Source organism: Macaca fascicularis, chromosome 14, assembly GCF_037993035.2.
Source record: "Macaca fascicularis isolate 582-1 chromosome 14, T2T-MFA8v1.1".
NCBI classification, from domain to species: Eukaryota; Metazoa; Chordata; class Mammalia; order Primates; family Cercopithecidae; genus Macaca; species Macaca fascicularis.
The window spans coordinates 18,237,182-18,255,479 of record NC_088388.1 but is presented as its reverse complement, the minus strand read 5'-3'; the positions used below and the strand labels follow the sequence as shown (position 1 = coordinate 18,255,479).

At 55.1% G+C, this 18,298-nt stretch overlaps 2 protein-coding genes and 1 long non-coding RNA gene across 8 annotated transcripts in view; 2 read left to right on the top strand and 1 right to left on the bottom strand.

Moving 5' to 3' along the window:
* Window positions 1-1,132: 1,132 nt before the first annotated feature.
* Window positions 1,133-3,564, top strand: FAM180B (family with sequence similarity 180 member B). 3 transcript variants are annotated; one of them, XM_005577922.5, is made up of 3 exons: window positions 1,133-1,306; window positions 2,179-2,249; window positions 2,468-3,564. In XM_005577922.5, exons 1-3 carry the CDS (start codon window positions 1,168-1,170, stop codon window positions 2,861-2,863), a joined length of 606 nt encoding a protein of 201 aa, XP_005577979.3. In that variant the 5' UTR covers window positions 1,133-1,167; the 3' UTR covers window positions 2,864-3,564. The 3 variants fall into 3 exon arrangements, with proteins under 3 accessions (XP_005577979.3, XP_073869748.1, XP_045226437.2); XM_074013647.1 differs by having other exon boundaries at window positions 2,179-2,277; XM_045370502.3 differs by lacking the exon at window positions 2,179-2,249.
* Window positions 3,565-4,036: 472 nt separating this feature from the next.
* Window positions 4,037-9,995, bottom strand: C1QTNF4 (C1q and TNF related 4). The gene is made up of 2 exons (XM_045370501.3): window positions 9,760-9,995; window positions 4,037-5,185 (listed from the first exon to the last, which is right to left on the bottom strand). The coding sequence occupies exon 2, from the start codon at window positions 5,178-5,180 to the stop codon at window positions 4,191-4,193; it is 990 nt and encodes a 329-aa protein (XP_045226436.2). The 5' UTR covers window positions 5,181-5,185; window positions 9,760-9,995; the 3' UTR covers window positions 4,037-4,190.
* A 4,586-nt stretch (window positions 9,996-14,581) lies between these two features.
* The window catches only part of LOC135967213 (uncharacterized), a 44,943-nt gene continuing 41,226 nt past the window's right edge, over window positions 14,582-18,298 (top strand). For 3 of the 4 annotated variants that reach the window (XR_010581184.2, XR_010581182.2, XR_010581185.2), the window contains exon 1: window positions 14,835-15,056. This is a non-coding gene — a long non-coding RNA (uncharacterized lncRNA). Of the gene's footprint in view, window positions 15,057-18,298 lie in introns of all 4 variants that reach the window. The other variant, XR_010581183.1, reaches the window with a different exon arrangement.

Below are 18,298 nucleotides of genomic sequence, written 5' to 3'. Positions count from 1 at the left end.
ATCTTGGCTCACTGCAACCTCCGCCTCCCGGGTTCAAGCAATTCCCTGCCTCAGCCTCCTGAGTAGCTGGGATTACAGGCTTGTGCCACCACACCCAGCCAGTTTTGTGTTTTTAGTAGAGATGGAGTTTCTCCATGTTGGTCAGGCTGGTCTCGAACTCCCGACCTCACGTGATCTGCCCTCCTCGGCCTCCCAAAGTGCTGGGATTACAGGTGTGAGCCACTGCGCCGGGCTGGTGGGGGTTTTTTGAGACATGGTCTTGGTCTGTCGCCCAAGCTAGGGTGAGTACAGCAGTGTGATCATGGTTCGCTGCAGTCTAGACTGCCTGGGCTCAGCTGATCCTCCCACCTCAGCCTCCTGAGTAGCTGGGACCACAGGTGTGTACCACTATGCCCAGCTAATTTTTTTATTTGTAGAGATGAGGTCTCACCATGTTGCCCAGGCTGGTCTCGAATTCCTGGGCTCAAGCCATTCTGTCTTGCCCTCCTCAAGTGCTGGGATTACAGGCATGAGCCACGGTGCCCACCCTGAATTAAGAATGTTGTTAGGAAATAAGAGGTCCCAGGGCTGGGGCAAAAACCACTGAGGAGCTGCAGATTTGTCTGTCTGCCAGGAGACAGTACTCCCTAGTCCAGCTGGTCTAGGGGTCTGTTCAGCCTGCGGCAGAGTGCCTGAGACGGGAGTGCTTGGCTCTGCCTGTATGCAGGGCCGCCCAGCCAGCCCGCCATGCAGTTGGAAGACTTTGCAGCTGATGCTTTTGGCAGCTGAAGGGCTCCATGGAGGCTGGGCTGGGCCAGACTGGGTGTTGGGGCTGGTCTCAGTTGCAGGATATTTTGAGGGTGCAGACGGTAAGATGGTCTTACCGCCTGGGCTCTTTCCTACCCTTTGGGAGGGCCAAGCTAGAGCTATTTGCTACCAAACACCTTTTTCCTATTAACTAAGCATACCGCCCAGCTGGGCAGGAACAGGCTGAGGGCCTGACAAGCAGGGAGCCAGGCTCCTGCCAACAACCAAAGATTCCCCATTTCTAAAGGATGGAAAGAGCCCATGGGAGGTGACCGAGGCCACAGCCAGCCCCTCCCTGTTCAGCATTGAAGAATGACACGCATTACAGAGCTCTGGAGCAGCCTGCAGTGGAAAGTTGGAGCCGAGGTGTGTGGCAGGCAGATGAGGGAGCAGAGAACTGCTGAACAGAGTGAAACTCAGAGGACGTGGTGGAGCATGGCTGCGACCCTGCAGTTCCTGGCTTGCCTGGTGGTAGCCATCTGCCTCCTCTCTGGTGTGACTACAACCCAGCACCATGCAGGTACCGGGGCTTCAGGGTGGGTGGAAAGGAGCCAAGGAAGGCTGCTGGCTGACGGCAGTTAACAGCTGGCTCTATTTGAGGCTAGTCGGGCATAGAAGTGTGGGCATGGTGGGTACCAGGCTGATGTGTGCTGTGGTGGGTGACAATGTGGGCCGCCCCCCCCAGAACTGGAAAGATACAGGTGACAACTAGGGAGATAGCCCTAGGTGCTCTTAATGCTGGCCCTGGGCTGATTCCCACTGATGCCCAAAGCAGGGTCTCTTGACCTGTCTGGGCTTGGAACAAACATTACAAGGGTGAGGCAACACCCCAAGGTGTGGGCCGGAGGGAGCTGCCACAGACATCCTCCCCTGCCCTGTGGTCCCTGCCTCACATCCTCCCCTGCCCTATCCTCCCTGCCCTGTCCTCCTTCTCCCTCCCTTACTGCTGAGAAGGAGCAGGGAGAGTAGGCTCTTCCTAAAGAGGTCCTTGTCCTTGGGAGAGTCACTGGCACTGTTTTAGGTGACTCTGTCCTCCGATGATTATAGGGAGAGGAGGAGGGTGGGGAAGGGTCTTGTGACCCGTTGGCCTGGAGCTCTTTACCAAGGGCATTGTGCAATTTAGAGGAGGAGTCCTGGGCATTTGCCAACATGGTAACTACGCTTGGAATGATGCTTTTGAGATCAGAAGACCTATGCCTGGGAGAGTGAATGTCAATGTGCATGTGTGTGCATGAGAGGGAGGGGAAACAGGGGCATGGGATGGCATTCCTGCCCTTTTGTAGAATGATGAAGCACTTGGGACCTCTACCACGCAACAGAGGGACACTTCTGGGAGGCTGGGGTGTTCATGGTGTAGCATGGCAGGGGCCTGACTCCTCTCTGCTGCCCCAGGGCAGCCCATGGACAGCACCAGCGTGGGAGGTGGCCTGCAGAAGCCAGAGGCCCCGGAAGTGATGTTTGAGGTCTTTCCTCCCAGCCTGGGACATGAGGGTGGGCATGTCCAGAGGTCCCTAAGCTCAGGGTTGGGAATGGGGATGTCTCAGGGTGGACCTGCTAGGGGTTGGTGGGGGCAAGCCAGCATGGGTCCTGCTGCCTGCTTCTGCCCCCTCCCCCAGCCCACTCTTGCTCCCCGCCCTGCTCCCCAAGCCACAGCCCACCCCTTATATGCCTCCCCTTGCAGCTGCTCTGGGCTGGGCTGGAGCTGGATGTCATGGGGCAGCTGCACATCCAGGATGAGGAACTAGCGTCCACACACCCAGGCCGCCGACTCAGGCTCCTCCTGCAGCACCACGTGCCCAGTGACTTGGAGGGCGCTGAGCAGCGGCTGCAGCAGCTCCAGGACCTGCGGAAGGGGCCTCCTCTTAGCACTTGGGACTTTGAACATCTGCTCCTCACAGGCCTGTCCTGCGTCTACCGGCTCCACGCAGCTAGTGAGGCTGAGGAACGGGGCCGCTGGGCCCAGGTCTTCACTCTCCTGGCACAGGAAACACTCTGGGACCTATGCAAGGGTTTCTGCCCCCAGGATCAGCCCCCTTCCCTGGGGTCCTGGGCTTCCATCCTTGACCCCTTCCCCTGACCCTCCCCTTTTGCTCTTTCACCTGCCATTACCCCCTCCCATCTCCTCCTCAACTCCCCAGGCAGACCCATCTTGGGCAGGGGCTTCTGTCTGGCATCTGGTTTTTTCCACTGTGTTCAGATCTCTGGGCTTGGCTTGCACCCTGGACACCCCCTCTCTGCTTACCCCGACCCAATCGATCTTATTTCCTGGATCTTGAGAGGCTAAGAACCCAGGCTGTGGGTCGCAAGGAGTGGCCACAGAGCTAAGGGCACGACTTGCAGGCAGTGTGTGTGTGCTGAGATCAGGGGTCAGGGTTGAGAAGTGTGTTCAAGAGATGCTGAAAGGGAAGCTGCCCCAAGTAAGGCCAGGTCAGACCTTCCAACTCCTACCTTGGCGCTCTGTGATAGGTCCTGTGGAATTCACAGGAATCCTCTAGGTGCAGAGCACCCCCTTTTAGGCACAACCAAGGATCTGGGGTCCCTGAGCCTCCAAGTTCCCATCTGGGTTGGGAGAATAGACTTTTTGAGTTCTGTCTGTTGGAGGACTGGAGGGAAACGGGGAGGGAGGAACATTTTCTCTTTTGGGGTAGGGAGGCAATATCTCAACACCTTAGATGGGGGAGTAAGGCTGGCAGACCAAGCAGAGACAAGCGGAGGTGGGCTGGGCCAGGTGTGGCCCTGATTCTGTGTTGCTCTTCTCATAAAATGTTCTGTTTCGGACTCCCGAAGCCTGTGTCATTCTATGTCGGAATAAGCGGTCTAACTCCTGCTCTGGGCAAATCACTCTCCCCATCCTGGGAAGGCAAGAGTCAGGGCAACCAGGTATCAACTCCTCATCCCATTCCCATGCCCTGCTGGAAGGAGGAATGCACTCTCCTTGAATCTCATGCCCTCAGTGGGGTAATGGGGTGCTGTTCCTTGTCACAGAAAGGCATCAGCCAGGGGCTAAGGCTGAGGTCGTAGGTCAATGATGAGTCAGAGGGCTGGACGAGGTAGGGGTATGAAAGGGAGGCCCCCAACGGACTAGGCGAATGTGGTTCCACCAAATTCCCACCTCCTCACCCTCCCAGGGTCTGAGGGGACCCTGCTCTCCAACCTCCAACCCCTTCCCCGGGCCTGCGGGCCCGCAGTAGTCAGTGCCTATCCCGCCTGCCCCCAGCGAATGCGTCGCAGTCAAGACAGCGCAGGGGCCTGGGTTGCCGGGCGCTGCGCAGGCCCGCTTTCTGCTTTATTGGCAGAGTCCAGGCGCGACCGGCGGCCGTGGCGCTCGCGCGAGGCGTTCGGGCCGCGGGCCTGGCCCGGCATGCACGCCCCTGGCCCTCCCGGGCACCTCTCTGGCCCGGGGCTCACAGCAGTTCCGGGGCCCCGAGGCCTGGCGGGGCGGCGGGGGCGAGGTCGGGGTACACCAAGAAGCCGGAGAAGGTGATGTACTTGCCGTGGTTGCTGTAGGCGCCGTAGCCGTCGTGGTCGTGGCTGAGCAGCCAGACGGCGTCGCCGCGCCGCAGGGCCAGCATCACGCTCTGGCTCTGCATCTCGCGGCGCCGCGACGCGCCGTCGTCGTAAATCATGGCCTGCACCTCGTCGCGGTTCTTCATCAGCTTCACCGACAGCGTCTTACGCGGCAGCTTGCCCAGCGTGAAGGAGAAGAAGTAGGCGCCGGGCAGGCGGCAGCGGAACACGCCGGCCGCCGCGTCGAAGTCGCCGCCAATGTTGACGAGCTCGGTGTCGAAGGCTAGCGGCCGGTGCCGCGGCCCGGACCCCGCGTCCGAGCCCACCAGGCTGCGCGTGCGCGCCGCCGAGAATGCCGAGCGCGGCTCGGGGGGCGCGGGCGGCCCGCGCGCAGGCGCGTCGGCGTCGGCGTCGGCGTAGACCAGGTAGCCGCTGAAGGTGGCGCCGGGCGCGCCCAGCGCGTACTGTGGGGCGCCATGCAGCCGCAGCCAAACTGTGTCGCCGTAGTCGAGCTGCAGCATGGCGCTCTGGCTGGCGGCGCGCCGTGCGCTGGGCCGCCTCTGCTCGTCGAAGGCCAGCGCCTGCACCTCGTCGTGGTTCCGCACCAGCATCACCGACAGGCTCTTGTGCGGGGCCTTGCCAACCGTGAAGGAGAAGAAGTAGGCGCCGGGCACGCGGCAGCGGAATTGGCCCGTGGCCGCGTCGAAGTCGCCCCCGATGTTCACGTACACCTTGTCGAAGGTCACCGCCATCTCCGACGCGCCCTCCAGGGGAGTGGTGCGTGCCGCCGAGAAGGCCGAGCGCAGCTCTGAGGAGCCCGGGCCGGGGGCCGGGCCCAGGGCCCAGCAGGCCGCTGGGCCCAGCAGGCCTAGCAGAAGCGGCAGCATGGAGCCTGGGAGGGAGACCGAGGGGCGGAAGAGGAGGGTTGGCAGGGGCGGCCTCCAAACATTAGGCTCTCCACCTCTCCACCGGGAGACTAGGGTTCTCTTCCCAGCCCTGCCCTAGACCCACAAATAGGTTTCAATTTTCCTACATCCTTGCACTAGCTCAGTGCTTCTCAAACTCTAGCGAGCCTCACTGTCACCTGGAGGGCGTGTTCAAACATACATAGTTGGGCCCCATCCCCAGAGTTCGTTCAGTAGGTTCTGGGATGGGCCTGAGAATTTGCATTTCTTTGTTTGTTTTGAGATGGAGTCTCGCTCTTGTCACCCAGGCTGGAGTGTAATGGCCCGATCTCGGCTCACTGCAACCTCTGCCTCCCCGGTTCAAGCGATTCTCCTGCCTCAGCCTCCCAAGTAGCGATAATTTGCATTTCTTTTTTTTTTTTTTTTTTTTTTTTGTGGAGACGGAGTCTCACTCTGTGAACCAGGCTGGAGTGCAGTGGCATGATCTCATCTCACTGCAGCCTCCACCCTCCGGGTTCAAGCAGTTCTCCTGACTCAGCCACCCCAGTAGCTGGGACTACAGGCGTGCACCACCATGCCCTGCTAACTTCTTCTGTATTTTGGGTAGAGAACGGGGTTTCACCGTGTTGCCCAGGCTGGTCTCGAACTCCTGAGCTCAGGCAGTCCGCCCACCTGAGCCTCCCAAAAGTGTCGGGATTACAGGCATGAGCCACCATGCCTGGCTAAGAATTTGTATTTCTAATATGTTTCTGGATGATGCTGATGCTGCTGATCCAAGGACCACATGCTGAGAACTACTGGATTAAGCTAGGAGTCTCCAAACCTCTGTGTGTGTGTGCATACCCACACACTGAAACCTCCCCCCGCTTTTTTTTTTTTTTTTTGAGACAGAGTCTTGCCCTGTCACCAAGGCTGGAGTGCAATTGCCTGATCTCAGCTCACTGCAACCTCCGCCTCCCAGGTTCAAGCAATTTTCCTGCCTTAGCCTCCTGAGTAGCTAAGATTACAGATACTCACCATCACGCCCAGCTAATTTTTTGTATCTTTAGTAGAGATGGGGTTTCACCACGTTGGCCAGGCTGGTCTTGAACTGACCTCAAGTGATCCACCTGCCTCAGCCTCCCAAAGTGCTGGGATTACAGGCGTGAGCCATCATGCCAGGCCTTGAAACCACCCCTCCCCCCCCTTTTTTTTTCTGAGACAGAGTCTGGCTCTGTTGCCAGGCTGGAGTGCAGTGGCTCGATCTCGGCTCACTGCAACCTCCGCCTCACGGGTTCAAGCGATTCTCCTGGCTCAGCCTCCCAAAGTAGCTGGGACTACAGGCATGCACCACCATGCCCAGCTAATTTTTGTATTTTTAGGAGAGACGGGGTTTCACCATGTTGGCCAGGATGATCTCAATCTCTTGACTTTGTGATCCGCCTGCCTCAGCCTCCCAAAGTGATGGGATTACAGGCATGAGCCACTGCACCCGGACGAAACCTCTTTCTTTTTTTTTTTTTTTTTTTGTTGAGACAGAGTCTTGCTTTGTCGCCCAGCCTGGAGTGCAGTGGCCGGATCTCAGCTCACTGCAAGCTCCGCCTCCCGGGTTCACGCCATTCTCCTGCCTCAGCCTCCTGAGTAGCTGGGACTACAGGCGCCGCCACCTCGCCCGGCTAGGTTTTTGTATTTTTTAGTAGAGACGGGGTTTCACCGTGTTAGCCAGGATGGTCTCGATCTCCTGACCTTGTGATCCGCCCGTCTCGGCCTCCCAAAGTGCTGGGATTACAGGCTTGAGCCACCGCGCCCGGCCTCTTTTTTTTTTTTTTTGAGACAGAGTCTCGCTCTGTCGCCCAGGCTGGAGTGCAGTGGCCAGATCTCAGCTCACTGCAAGCTCCGCCTCCCGGGTTCACGCCATTCTCCTGCCTCCTGCCTCAGCCTCCCGAGTAGCTGGGACTACAGGCGCCCGCCACCTCGCCCGGCTAGTTTTTTGTATTTTTTTAGTAGAGACGGGGTTTCACCGTGTTAGCCAGGATGGTCTCGATCTCCCGACCTCGTGATCCGCCCGTCTCGGCCTCCCAAAGTGCTGGGATTACAGGCTTGAGCCACTGCGCCCGGCCGAAACCCCTTTCTTAAGTGAAAGCTTGCACACAGACCAGGAGAAACGCTCTGGTTGAAGAAGCCTACAGCCCTGTCTGCTTGGCTCGCCCCTACACCTCCTGTTTGACACCCAGGGGCCCTGGTAACCCGGGGGATTCAGGGGGGTCTCTGAGTTCCCCTCAGTTCCAGTTGGCTGCATTTTCCTGTGGTTATTTTATGGTCCTTGGTCTGCTACTCACACAGGCACTGGCTTTCTGTGTCAATGCTCTGCATGACCATTACTGTTTAAGACCTACCTGAGCAGGAAAGGAAATCGCTGCTCCCTGACCCCTTTCCTGGCCTCACCAGGGGCCCTTCCTGCACAGAGGAGACGAGAACAGTTGGGCTTTGAGGTAGCTTCCTCCCCCGTGAAATCAGAGTAAAAGAGAAGGTGACTCCTTTCTCTTTGCTTGGAGGCTGGTTACTCAGGGGAAGGAGTGGCGAGCCAGGGGCTACCAGGGATGGACAGGGAGAGCAACAATTCCAGCAGGGCTTTGGCAAGGCTGTGAAGTCAGCAGCTTTGTTCCTTGGGAGTGACGGATTGGAGAGGACAGCCAGCCAGATCTGGGTTCAGGTCCTGGCTCTACCACTCACACTGTGAAACCCTGGGCAGGTACCCTGACTTCTCTGGGCATGGCGTCCTCCATGTAAATGGGGAGGAGACCTCACACACAGGCTTGCTGTGGGGGTGCTCTGAGATAGGTGTGAACATGGTTTGTCAATGGCAGTGCTGAGGGGTGCAGATGCTTCTGTTGGTTGCCCTGACAAAAGTGATCTGGTCCAGTTCTTGATGTAAGGGTTTAGGGACTCAGTCACTCCTACCTCTGGGAGCTTGGTGAAGGCACTGCTTGACTCAAAGGAGTCACTGTCTGATGTAGGGATTCCATCCTGCTTCCTAGTAGGGCATGCACTTTGGGGCTTGAATACCCAAAGGCCCTGATGTGGAAACAAAACAGGAAAGAAATGAGTTGGAGACAGCCTGGGATGTGGGCTGCTTTAGAAAATACCCTGTAAGTATGTGTAGCTCTGTGTCAGGGCCCTGCTGAAAGGGGTTGCCACGTGTAGATGTGCAGAACATCCTAGCTAGAATCTAGCTCACACTCCACATGTTAGAGCAGCACCTGGGATAAAGTATGCCACCTTCTCATTCTCATAATAAAGACCCCAAGTTGCTAGCCCAACTGAATGCTGTCTGCTTCCAGAGGAGGTGCCTTTTCTCATTCTCACAAAGGTGTCCTATGGGTTAGTGATACCCTTGGTTAGAACAGGGAGGAGGGAAGGGGCCATCCACGGTGGTGAAGATGGCACCTCACAAGTGTCCAGTACATTCCCTTTTACAAATTTCTTTTAGGCACATGGTCTCGGCAAACCTGCAAGACAGGTGGGCCCTCTCCCATTTTATAGATGAGAAAGCTGAGGCCCAACAAGGGAAAGCATTTTGGCCCAAGGTCACCCATGAAGCACTGAGATATTTTGACTCAAATTCTGTATGCCTTCCTCTCTGTCACTCTTCCCTCCTAGACACAGGTATGTCCAGCCAATTTGTCCTCTGCCTCAGTTTACCTTTTTGCAAAACTAGGAGAGATCAGGGGAATGAGTCTTGGGATCCAGGATGAGGAAGACAGAAAGAAAGCAAAACCAAACAAAAGCAAGCAAACGCATTCTCTAGTGTTTTGTCTTCTGGGAGCATGGGGAACAGCTCAGCTTTTCCTGACACCGCTGCTTTCCTAGTGGGTCATGCCCCAGAAGAAGCTGCCCAGCAACCTCCCGACCAAGGTTGGTGCACCCCACCAGTGCCAAGGGTCTTCCTGTGTGCCCAGTACCCAGCCTCCATTTCACCCACACTGTCCAATTCCCAGATCCCTGGGTCCTCATCCTTCCCTGAACCCCCTTCCCTGAGCAGGTCAGAGGTGTGGGAGGGTGTGTCAGGTGGGTGTCATAGCTCCAGGGAAGGAAATGGCTGTTACTGGCTCTGTCCAGGTGGGGCTCAAAATAGTCATCTTCAAAGAGAAAAACTGGAACACATAACTGGGCAGACCCAGAGCCCCGGAGCCAAGGCGGGAGGTGCAGGCTGAGGGGCTTGCAGAGCTCCCCCTTGCCCTGCCACTCACCAGTTAACCCTTCCCTCAAGCCCTGCCAGAGCCCGCTCCCCAACCTACCTTGAAAGCCCCTCATCCTTCCAAGAAGTCCCACTTTCACAGAAGCCAATTAATCCTTATTTTTAAAAAACAAAAACCAGGAAGGGGTATCCCAATCCCTCTCCCCCGAGACCTTCCCTCCATGCATCCATCCCTTCGGAATGAAAGCCCTTGTGCCTGTTTCACGAAAAGGCTCCCAGGTCCTCCTTTCAAGAAAAAAGGACCCAATTTCCCCGCACCTCCCCAGCCCCCGTTTCCAGTAAAGGGGAAACCTCGGCTCCCCGCCTTTCCTGAGCTGACCTCACCTGGCTGGGGGCGGCGGTCCGGTCGGGTTCGGTCCGAGCCCGCGATCCGGCTGCGGGCTGCGGGCTGCGGGCTGCGGGTGCCGGGCTGCGCACTGACCGCCCGCGCTGCGGCGGGGGCGCCGGGGGCTCCGGCTGCTTCTCCCGGCTCTGAGGCGGCGGCGGACAGGGTGCTGGGGCCCCAGGCCGGGCGTGGGGAGGCGTGAGGGAAAGGGAAGGTCAGCCAGGGAGGGAGCCGAAGTAGCGGAGAGGCGGGAGGAGAGGCGGAGGAGAGGCGGGAGGGGGAGAGGAGGGGAGTAGGGGGAGAGGGAGGGGCGAGCTGCGGGGCCTAGGGGCTCCGCACGGAGCCTGCGCCGAGCACTGGACCCTTCCTCATCTGTGATCTCCTTAGAGCTTCGTCCTCTGGGTCTAGACAGCAGGCATCATTAATTTGAGCAGTTGGGGAAACTGAGGCCAGAGGCAGCGGCCAACGCGGGGTGGCCCAGAGTGCTCTGCAGTCCAGCTTCCTTCCTGGTGTGGGGTGAGAGGGCTAGAGCTGGACTCGGAGACTGGACTAGCCTTTGGGCTGTAAGGACAGTGGAAGGTGAGATTTTGGCTGGGACAGATGTCCAAGCTGAGTGGCCTTGGGGGAGGGGTCTGAGGGAAAAGAAGGATAAATGGGTCAATGCTGCCAATAAAGGAAGAGCTGAAAATAACCTAGTTTTTCCTCCTCACCTCCAAATCGGAAAATGCCCACCATCCATTAGGAAACAGGGAGAAGGCAGTCTGCGTCCCCCTCGGAGAGGGGCAGTAAGAAGAGTCCTTGGGGCAGAATGGAATTTTCTGCTGGAAAGGTTGCTCCTGCAAGAAGGAACAGGGTTGAGAAGGGCAATAGGTGGGCAAGAAAGGCCTCTGGAGAGGGAAACTGACACCCTGCCTCGCTGGGGCCGGGCTAGCAGGAGTCCAGCAGGGCACCCGGGCTGGGAACAGCGGTCTTCCCACAGTAACACTCACCAGAGGCACTAGTGCTGGCCTCTACTGTGGACTTCGAGCCCACGGGGTGGGGGGCTCAGACTCCCTTTCTCTAGGCTGCTGTTCTCTCCCATGATGACTGTAGAGGTGATGACACTGCCTGGCACTCAGTAGATGTTGACTAAGTGGATGACTTTCGAAGAGCTCGACTCTCAGCAGCCAAGAGCTGGTGCCCTCTGCCTGGCCCTGGTTGACTCCGGAGCCATAGGCTCGAATCCTGCCTCTGCCGCAGGTCTGCTCTGTGGTCCCGGAGAGGCCTGAACCCCTGCGGACCCCCCTGTCCTCTGGAGCTTTCCTTTTGGAGCTCTCAAAGTTACCCAACCCCAGTTAATTTATTTGTCTCTAGGAAGATGTTGGTAGAGGTGATTGGCTCCGCTTCAAGTGTGTTAGGTGAATGATGGAATGAATTAACAAATATGTGCCTGAATAGAAAGGAATGAATGGAGGTGTTTCAGGCTGAATAATGAGGGTATTTGTTGACAGAGGGTGAAGCACCCGTCTAGCCCTTGTCAGATCACAACTGTCTCCTTCACCAGCTTGAAAAGCTTTGGCCACAGGACTGTGGGGAGGACAAGAGGCAGGGTAAGGGTGGGATGAGCCACGCAGGGATGTCGAAGGAGAGCTGGGAGAGGCCAAAAGCCAACCTGTGGTCCTTCTTAGGGCCATGGGCCCCTTCTGGACCAGAAGAGTGGGGCTGTTCTCCTGAGGGCGTGATTCCAATGGTGGGAGGGGAAGAGAGGGGAGAAGGTATGTTATAGGATAGTATAATCCCAGTTGAGGTTCAGTTCAGGCTGGGATTTGACACTCCCTGGGTTCACAAGAGTTCTAACCAGAGAAGTCAGGGTTGAGGTAGAGATAGGTGGCTGGGGCAGATGACATCAGGATTTGCATCAGGTGACTGGGATAGGGAGGAATCCACTGGGAAAGGGATATAGAGAAAGATGATGCCATGAGCTGGTAGGTGTAAGGCAGATGGTTGGGCTCCAGAATGGGAGTTAAGAAGAGGTGGCAGCAGGATCCAGAGAAAAGCCCTAGGCTGGTTATAGTTCCTGCTCCCTCCTCTCTTGTTTTGCAGCCACAATTTTATTTATTTTTGAGACAAGGTCTTGATGTGTCACCTGGGCTGGAGTGCAGTGGTATGATCTTGGCTCACTGCAGCTTTGACCTTGCGGGCTCAAGTGACTCTCCCACCTCAGCCTCCCAGGTAGCTGGGACTACAGGTGCAGGCCACCATGCCTGGATAATGTTTAAAAAATTTTTTTGTAGAGATGAGGTCTCACTCCATTGCCCAGGCTGGTCTTAAACAACAATTATTTTATTTATTTTTAAATTGAGATGGGTATGGCTGGGCATGGTGGCTCACGCCTGTAATATTAGCACTTTGGGAGGCCAAGGTGGGAAGATCCCTTGAGCTCAGAAGTTTGAGACCAGCTTGGGCAACAGAGTGAGACCCCATCTCTTTCTCTTTTTTTTTTGAGACAGACTCTCACTCTGTTGCCCAGGCTGGAGTGCAATGCTGCGATCTCAGCTCACTGCAACCTCCACCTCCCGGGTTCAAGCGATTCTCCTCCCTCAGCCTCCTGAGTAGCTGGGATTACAGGGGTACGCCAGCACACCTGGCTAATATTTTGTATTTTTAGTAGACATGGGGTTTCACCATGTTGGTCAGGCTAGTCTTGAACTCCTGACCTCGTGATCTGCCTGCCTTGGCCTCCCAAAGTGCTGGGATTGTAGGTGTGAGCCACCACGCCCAGCTGACCCCATCACTTTAAAAAAATAATAAAGTTAAAAAAATAACATTCAAATATATATAAATTGAGATGGGCTTTTTTTTTTTCTTGAGATGGAGTTTCGCTCTTATTGCCCAGGCTGGAGTGCAATGGAGCGATCTTGGCTCACTGCAACCCCCCCTCCCGGGTTCAAGTGATTTTCCTGCCTCAGCTTCATGAGTAGCTGGGATTACAGGCGTGTGCCACCACACTCGGCTAATTTTGTATTTTTAGTAGAGGTGGGAGTTTCTCTATGTTGGTCAGGCTGTTCTCAAACTCCTGACCTCGGGTGATCTGCCCGCCTCGGCCTCCCAAAATGCTGGGATTTCAGGCGTGCCCGGCTGAGATAGGTTCTTACTCTGTCACCCAGGCTGGAGTGCAGTGGCACGATCTTGGCTCACTGCAGCCTGGGCTCAAGTGATCCTCCCCCCTCAGCCTGCCGCCACGTGGCAGCTTAATAGACAACAATAATTTTTATATATTTTTGTTTTTATTTTTTGAGACGGAATTTCGCTCGTTACCCAGGCTGGAGTGCGATGGTGCGATCTCGGCTCACTGCAACCTCCGCCTCCTGGGTTCAAGCAATTCTCCTGCCTCAGCTTCCTGAGTAGCTGGGATTACAGGCATGTGCCACCACATTTTTGTATTTTTAGTAGAGACGGGTTGGCCAGGCTGGTCTTGAACTCCTGACTTCAAGTAATCCACCTGCCTTAGCCTCCCAAAATGCTGAGATTACAGGCGTGAGCCACCGCACCTGGCCGACAACAATAATTTTAATAGCAGGTTCCTTTCCCTGAGTGTAGTAGATGCTGTCAATGCCCCACCCACACCTCCAGGCCTACCAGGAGGGCACCCACAGATAGTTCCTGACCAGGCCCCTGCTTCCTGTGTCCCTCCTGAGGGCATTTTCAGCTATGGGAGTGAGGCAGGCCCAAAGGGCTGTGGAGTTAATACCCCCAGAGCAACCCCAGCCAATTGTCCAGAGTTCGGGGTAAATACCCCAGCTTTCTGGTCCCTCTGTGGGAGCATTCCACATCCCAATTGCAGGTCGTGTTTCAGACTCAGAGAGACTCCAGCCGAGTTCAGTTCTCCATGGTGAAAGCCCGCTGGTCTCTGTGCGCTTTATTCTGTTTCCTCTCTTTGTCTCATTTCCCGCTCGCTCACCCTCCTTCTTGGGATCACAACTCTCTCCTTCACCAGCTTGAAAAGCTTGGGCCACAGGACTATGGGGAGGACAGGAGGCATGGTAAGGGTGGAATGAGCCACACAGGGATGTCGCAGGAGAGCTGGGGAAGGCTGGAAGCCAACCTAGGGCAGCCACAACCCTTCTTAGGGCCATGCGTCCCTTCTGGATCAGACAAGTTAATGCAGGAGTAGGATTTAAACCTAGGTCTATCTGGCTCCCAAACCCAGTCCTTAACCACTATACTCTGCAGCCTCCCTTTCTCTGATTCTCTCTCAGCATTTTTTTTTTTTTTTGGGAGGGGGGGACAAGAGTCTTACACTGTCGTCCAGGCTGGAGTGCAGTGGCGTGATCTCAGCTCACGGCAACCTCTGCCTCCTGGGTTCAAGCGATTCTCCTGCCTCAGCCTCCTGAGTAGCTGGGACTACAGGTGTGCACCACCATACCCAGCTAATTTTTTTGTATTTTTGGTAGAGACAGGGTTTCACTATGTTGGCCAGGATGGTCTCGATCTCCTGACCTCGTGATCCGCCTGCCTTGGCCTCCCAAAGTGCTGGGATTACAGGCGTGAGCCACCGTGCCCGGCCCGAAGAGGCTCTTTCTAAATAATGGTGAGGATTTTGACAGGGTGAGTTGGAGTGAAGATGGAGGAGTGAGGGGGTGGAATCCAGTCAAAGATAAGAATGTGAGCCAAGGTGAGGAGGTGGCATAGGTGGAGCTTAGGGAAGGAAATGTACCAGGCTTGGTTGTGGAGAAGGGTTTGTGATGGGAAGTTATGGCAGGTAAGGAGTGTGGGGCTTAACTACTGAGCTAACGAGCAGAGGAGAAGAAGGTGTGCTCAAAGCTGTATTTTAAGAAGATTACTCTGCAGATTGAAAGGCAGGAGAAAGACGACGAGGGGAGAGGCAGGCAGATGGGTGAGAAAATACTGAAAGTGTCCAGATGAAAGTAAACTATCCAGGGGCAATGAGAAGGGAAGAGACAGATGGGAGGGGTACTGAGAAGAGAGATTCAGAGACTGACAGAGTGAGCACACAGCTCACAATTTAATTAGCTTCCTGCTTTGCCAGTGGATTACAGGGAATTAGCAAAGCTCACAGTCCAGGGACCTTGCTGGGAGTTGAGGGGAAGTTAATGAGAAAGACAACAACATGCCCCGGGGAGAAATGAAAGAGGAGGAATGTTAGCCAAGCAGAGATGCCAGCAGGAGAAACATACGTCTGAGCGCTGAGTCCTTGCCTTTCTCGGAGATTTCAGCCCTCCAGGGGAGCCGACTTTAGGGCTCCTGGTCACGCTCCTGCCCCACTGCTCTTGGTTCCAATTCCTCTGAGCACTTGGTAAGTGACCCCAGAGAGGGGAAGCTGGGAGTGCTTGCGAAGACCAAGTTCCCAACTCTCCCCTGGCCTTTTTCCCAGCAGGGCTCTAAGATCCCAACACTGGCCTTCCTAGAAGGCAGAACTGAATCCCCTGGGCCCCTTCTGCAGATGGACCAGGAGGTGACCTGCTCATGACCTGACGTGGCAAATTACATTTTCAAATGTGACTGTGTCATCTCCTATCCCATGTGCTCTTCTTACAATGTGACCTTGCCAGTCCTCATGCAAAGGAGGAGTTACGTTAGGTCATTGAAAGGTGATGCCACTGCTGCTTGGATCTCTGTCTTGAAACCCTCATCCCTGGAGCCTAGCCATCAGGCTGTGAGGAAGCCTAGGTCACATGGAAAGGCCACGTGTAAATATTGTGGCCAACAGCCCTAGTCAGGACCAGCTACATCATTTGCAGAGTCCAGTGCAAAATGAAATTGTGGAGGGGCCGAGCGCAGTGGCTTATGCCTTTAATCCCAGCACTTTGGGAGGCCAAGGCAGGCAGATCACTTGAGGCCAGGAGTTTGAGACCAGCCTGGCCAACATGGCGAAACCCTGTCTCTAAAGTAAATACAAAAAGTGGCCAGGCATGGTGGCTCACGCCTGTAATCGCAGCACTTTGGGAGGCCAAAGTGGTGAGGAGTTTGAGACCAGCCCGACCAACATAGTGAAACCCTGTCTCTACTAAAAATACAAAAATTAGCCAGGTGTGGTGGTGCGTGCCTGTAATCCCAGCTACTCGGGAGGCTGAGGCAGGAGAATCGCTTGAACCCAGGAGGCGGAGGTTGCAGTGAGCTGAGATCATACCACTGCACTCCAGCCTGGGCAACAGAGCAAGACTCCATCTTAAAAAAAAAAAAAAATTAGCCGGGTGTGATGGCACGCACCTGTGGTCCCAGCTACTTAGGAGGCTGGGGCATGAGGATTGCTTGAATCTGCGAGGCAGAGCTTGCAGCAAGCCGACATCGTGCCACTGCTCTCCAGACTAGGCGACAGGGTGAGACCCTGTCTCAAAAAAAAAAAGAAAAAAGAAAAAAGAAAATGTGGAGCCTACTGTTCTAAGAATTTAGAGCTTTAAACCAAGCACAGGGCTCTTCCAAGTGTGGCACCTTGCTCAGTCATACAAGCTGTGGGGCCATGAAGCTGGCCTGGCCCCAGCTGAGGTACCAGCATCACTGCCAGTGACATGGATGTGCGGAAGCCTTTAAGAGGACACCAGGCATGGCCTCTGTCTGACTGCAACTGTGTGAGTGGCCCTGAATGAAAACTGCCTAGCTGAACCTAGTGCCCCACCAGACCCGCAAGGAATAAAGATGATTGTTGCTGGGTTTGCTGTTGGTATTTGAGACGGAATCTCACTGTGTCACCCAGGCTGGAGTGCAGTGGCGCAATCTCAGCTCACTGCAACCTCTGCCTCCCGGGTTCAAGTGATTCTCTTGCCTCAGACTCCCGAGTAGCTGGGATTACAGGTGCCCGCCACCACAGCCAGCTAACTTTTTTTGTATTTTTAGTAGAGACAGGGTTTCATCATATTGACCAGGCTGATCTTAAACTCCTGACTTCAAGTGATCTACCAGCCTCGGCCTCCCAAAGTGCTGGGATTACAGGTGTGAGCCACCACCCTCAGCTGATTGTTGCTGTTTTAAACCAGTAAGTTTTGGGTTACTGTAGCAACAGAGAGTTGGAACACTGGGGTAACCAGACCTGGTCAAAACTGGCTGAAGATGCAGGACAGCCACCAAGTTTCTCCCCATACCCAGGCTCATTCCCTGAACTGTTGTTGCAGGTTCTCCTTGACCCATGTTAGCAGAAGACATAGGAGGCACAAATAACTCCAGACTGTCAGGAGACCCAAATCCTATGTCTGGCTATAGAATGCTGCACATTGACACCAAGATCTGCACATCTTTGGGGGCAAAAGTCAGCTTTTCAGTTGGAGAGGGTGGAGAAAAAACCCACTGTTCTGTGAGCGGAAACAGTGGTAGCATTGGCCCTGGCAGGAGACGGTGTTTGGGTCTCCATGGCCTGCAGGAAGGGAGAAAAGAAAGGCTGTGTCCTGCCACGGTGAGTTGAGAGACAGAAGCCCTGTGGCTCCTGTGGCTTTTTTTTCTTTTCTTTCTTTTCTTTTTTTTTTTTTTATTTGAGACGGAGTCTTGCTCTTGTCGCCCAGGCTGGAGTGCAGTGACGCGATCTTGGCTCACTGCAACCTCTGCGTCCCGGGTTCAAGCAATTCTCCTGCCTCAGCCTCCCGAGTAGCTGGGATTACAGGTGCCCGCCACCTCGCCCGGCTAATTTTTGTGTTTTTTTAGTAAAGGCGGGGTTTCACCAGCTTGGCCCGACTGGTCTCGAACTACTGACCTCTTGATCCACCTGTCTTGGCCTCCCAAAGTGTCCACCCACCTCGGCCTCCCAAAGTGCTGGGATTACAGGCAAGAGCCACCTTGTCCAGCCAGCTTTTTTTACTTTTTTTTTTTTTTGAGACAGGGTCTCACTTTGTTGCCCAGGCCTGCCTTGAACACCTAGGCTCACACAGTCCTTCTGCCTCAGCCTCCCAAGGAGCTGGGATTATAGGTGCATGCCATTATGTCTGGTCACATTCTGATTCTGACTGGTGAGGGGTTGTGTTGAATTGCTTTGTCTGTGTTCACCCCGGTATAGAGCCAGCTAGAGTGTAGGTCAGATGAGTCCCGAGTGACTGGCGAGACAGCTTGAATGTAAACATCATCTACAACCCAGTTGAGTAACTGCTGGAGGAGGAGGGAAGGGGGCAGGGAGAGGCATATAGCAATTTATCTTTGTCCCCTCAGTTTTTAAAAGAGTAGGCAGAAACACAAACCAGAAGGTGCGAGAGGATCACTTGAGCCAGTAGGTGGAGGCTGCAGTGAGCCAAGATGGCACTCCTGCACTCCATTCCTTGTGGGCGGGTGGAAATTAGGAAGAGAAACTAATTCTAAGTGGAGGGATGCAGCTAGGCTTGATCAGAGAGGTAACACCTAAACGAAGCAGTGAAGGCTGCACTGGACTTTGACAGGTAACAATAGACTGAAGAGAATTCTGGAAGAAAGGAGCAGGGAGCAGGAGGTAACACTCTTAGGCAATTCAGAATCATGGTGAAGAGTAGTGGCTGACATCAGACTGCCTGGGTTTGAATCCCAGCTGCTTCATTATTTGTGTGACCTCAGTTTCCCCACCTATGAAATGGGGATAATAAAAGT

Bases quoted from the DNA above. Each gene is read 5' to 3' on its own strand.
- FAM180B (XM_005577922.5), top strand. From the start codon at position 1,168: ATGAGGGAGCAGAGAACTGCTGAACAGAGTGAAACTCAGAGGACGTGG. The intron at 1,307-2,178 runs GTACCGGGGCTT...CTGCTGCCCCAG, and splicing joins TACAACCCAGCACCATGCAG to GGCAGCCCATGGACAGCACC. The intron at 2,250-2,467 runs GTCTTTCCTCCC...CTCCCCTTGCAG, and splicing joins CCCCGGAAGTGATGTTTGAG to CTGCTCTGGGCTGGGCTGGA.
- C1QTNF4 (XM_045370501.3), bottom strand. From the start codon at position 5,180: ATGCTGCCGCTTCTGCTAGGCCTGCTGGGCCCAGCGGCCTGCTGGGCC.